This window comes from Vicia villosa, linkage group LG3, assembly GCF_029867415.1.
Source record: "Vicia villosa cultivar HV-30 ecotype Madison, WI linkage group LG3, Vvil1.0, whole genome shotgun sequence".
Classification (NCBI taxonomy): Eukaryota; Viridiplantae; Streptophyta; class Magnoliopsida; order Fabales; family Fabaceae; genus Vicia; species Vicia villosa.
The window spans coordinates 19285071-19288054 of record NC_081182.1 but is presented as its reverse complement, the minus strand read 5'-3'; the positions used below and the strand labels follow the sequence as shown (position 1 = coordinate 19288054).

General features: G+C 31.7%; 1 protein-coding gene across 1 annotated transcript; it reads right to left on the bottom strand.

Moving 5' to 3' along the window:
• Positions 1-621: 621 nt before the first annotated feature.
• On the bottom strand, positions 622-2499 carry LOC131655056 (uncharacterized). Its single transcript, XM_058924959.1, has 4 exons — positions 2335-2499; positions 2166-2261; positions 1212-1296; positions 622-1120 (listed from the first exon to the last, which is right to left on the bottom strand). Exons 1-4 carry the CDS (start codon positions 2367-2369, stop codon positions 848-850), a joined length of 489 nt encoding a protein of 162 aa, XP_058780942.1. The 5' UTR covers positions 2370-2499; the 3' UTR covers positions 622-847.
• Between the last annotated feature and the right edge of the window lie 485 nt (positions 2500-2984).

Genomic DNA, 2984 nt, shown 5'->3' with positions numbered 1-2984 from the left:
TGTAATTTGGTTTTTCAAATGGCATTGTTCTTTTTTTTTTTTTTTTCATTCTGTTCCTTTAAGCTCAACAAAATAAGCACTTCCTATGAGAGGGCTAGATCAGATATGATAATTAGTGGGGCAAGAGAAGACATTTTTCAAATGATGCATATACTGTCTTGATCTCTTTGAAACTCTTTCTACCGTTTTGATTTCCACATGGTGTCAGTACTCTTGCTCACCTGAACCTCTCTGCCCAGTTTCTTCGGTTTCTATAACAGTGTGATATATTTAGATACATAGAAAAATTAGAAAGACAAGTAAAGTCCTGCAGTTTCTGCATCCAATATCCAATATGGATGAGTGGTCCTGTCCTCTATTATAGCTTTTTCAAATGAGTAGCATCAGTCCAAAATTTGTTTAATGTTTCTGCATCCAATATCCAATATGGATGAGTGGTCCTGTCCTCTATTAATGTTGCTTTCTATTTTTTTATACAACTTTGCAGGTGCACAATATCATAACTCACTTCATGTTATCCTAATTTTGTTGTCTTTAACAGAACTTTAAAACAAATTGCACGTGCAAAATATCAACAGGAACATATAATTAAACATTCTGATTCATTTCCACAAAGCATTCAAAAATGTCTTCAGGATTTACATATCAAAAAACATTGGTAGAAACACTGTTCCGGATAACCATCCAAACAAAAGTACAAATTACAACCCATACATCTTACTTACTAAACTACCACCCAAAATGACAATATCAACTACAAAATAACACATATTCTGATGTCAAAGTCAGACTAAACAACTATATAATCTAGAAACATCACAACAGTCCCTGTGGCCTTCAATTTTGTTCACCATTGATTTTGTCTCTTTAACAAATTGACAACAACTTTATCAGCAGGACGCTTAATGGCAAACCCAAGGACATCTCTTCTTCGAATCCTCTTTTTCTTTGCATACTCGTACCAACCCTTACACATGAACTTCTCCCTCCATTCAACTTTCCCAAATCTCTTAGCACAACGGATAACTGCATTGTAAGTGTCACCGTTGTCTCCATCAACTAGGGTTATTGATTTTTGGTTCCTACCAAACCACTCCTTAGTCACTTGCCAAGGAAAATTCTGCAAAAAACAGGTTAACAATTGGATTACAATATATTTATATAGCACAATAAAATGAGTATTCCAAAATATATAAATACACAGGTATTACCATGACATTCTTGCTTGATACATATCCAAAATCTATTTCCTTTTCCCATTTAAATTCTCCGGTTTTTTCTTCTTCATCATCGGAACTACAAAAACAATATTAGACAAAAACACATAATTAGACATCATATATTAATATCTAATTAAATTTTCACTACAAAGACATGTTGAAACAAACAAAAACAAATTTACATTGAATATATATGATGTATTTGAATACATAATAAATACATGACGTACGGAGGAACTAAATTAGTGCAGAGTGTGTTGTACCACGTTTGTCCATGAAAATAGCAGGCATTGTCAAAGGGAAATCAAACCAAACCAAATGTAACGCAATAAATCACACAGCCAAGTTGAACAAATAACCCTCTTAAACACTGCATTGCACACAGCCAACACTCTAAATTTGGCAAGCATTTCTCAAAAAACATGCAGCTCATTCACATTTTAAAGTTCATTAGCTGGTGACAGACTCAAAGCTCTGCGTCATTTCATTTGAGGCAAGTGACTGACGTGCTTAACGAAATTAATCGAACCTGATTATTGGAGCTGCATATTACATAAAAATGAAAGATGCTAAATGAAAATTGACAGCAGATTCAAAGTCATGATTCAAACAAAAATAAAAGAAATAAACATGATTCAAAGTCATCTATTGTTTCACATAAAGAGATATACACAACAAAGTTAAAAAACTCTTCAGCAATTCACATTAAAAGATATACCCTAAACCTTCATCAACTCTAAAGCAATTCACCAAAAGAATTTCTGTAAGGATAATTTACCTAGACAATTGCTGTAAGTAGATGATGTACCTAGCACACACTATTAAGCTTTTTGAAAATTAAACAGAAAACAATTCATCTATTTCAATCTTCCATGTTGTTATCTAACATAATCTTATGTTTACATACATTTTATGGAATAGAATATAATAACAAGAAAGTGTTACCTGCTACTATCAGAAGATATGGTAATATAGGACCTTCTCCCATTGCCTTTCTCATTGCAAACATCAATGGTCACTCCTTTCACTGTGTTTCGATCCCTAACACCAGAACGCGATTTGTCGAATTAGAAAATCATATTGATATTTCATGTTTAAGAAACTTTGGACTTACCCGTTTACACTACCACCACCAATATGAGCGGCCATTTTGCAGAGTAAGGGAGAACAAAAAACTTTTGCGTTTCTGACAAAAACCTATTCCTTTTGGCTTTTGATATTTTGCAGTTTCGATAATGAATTAATGGGAGAAGGAATATAAGTTATGTGATTTTAATGGGCCCAACAAAAAACATCTGTTTTAGCCTTATTTCCTATACAAAACGGTTTTCCCAACATTAAAGCCCCACCTTTCAACCTTCCAAATATAAATAAATTAGGAGCAGAGAAATGTTATTTATTTCAAGTTGGAATATTCCTACTATTTTGCACACACATTCATATTCTTCTATCTTTAATTTCTATTTCTTTTTTTCTCAATATCAAATAATATATTTCTTTCTATAAAAGTCAACTTCGACATTTAAAATTTGAATTTCATTTATAATCTCTTTAATTTTATACAATTTATTTTTATTATAACCATTTATTACATTAATTAAATTATATCATTTTTTATAAAAATTTTTAACTCAACTACTAATAAAATTACTTATATCGTTCAACCAACTTTCTTCTTTTCTAACATTAATCATATTTTTTACTGTTTAACTATAATTTTTTTTTTTTGCAACAATGCGCGTCGAACACCAGAACCCGTGCGAA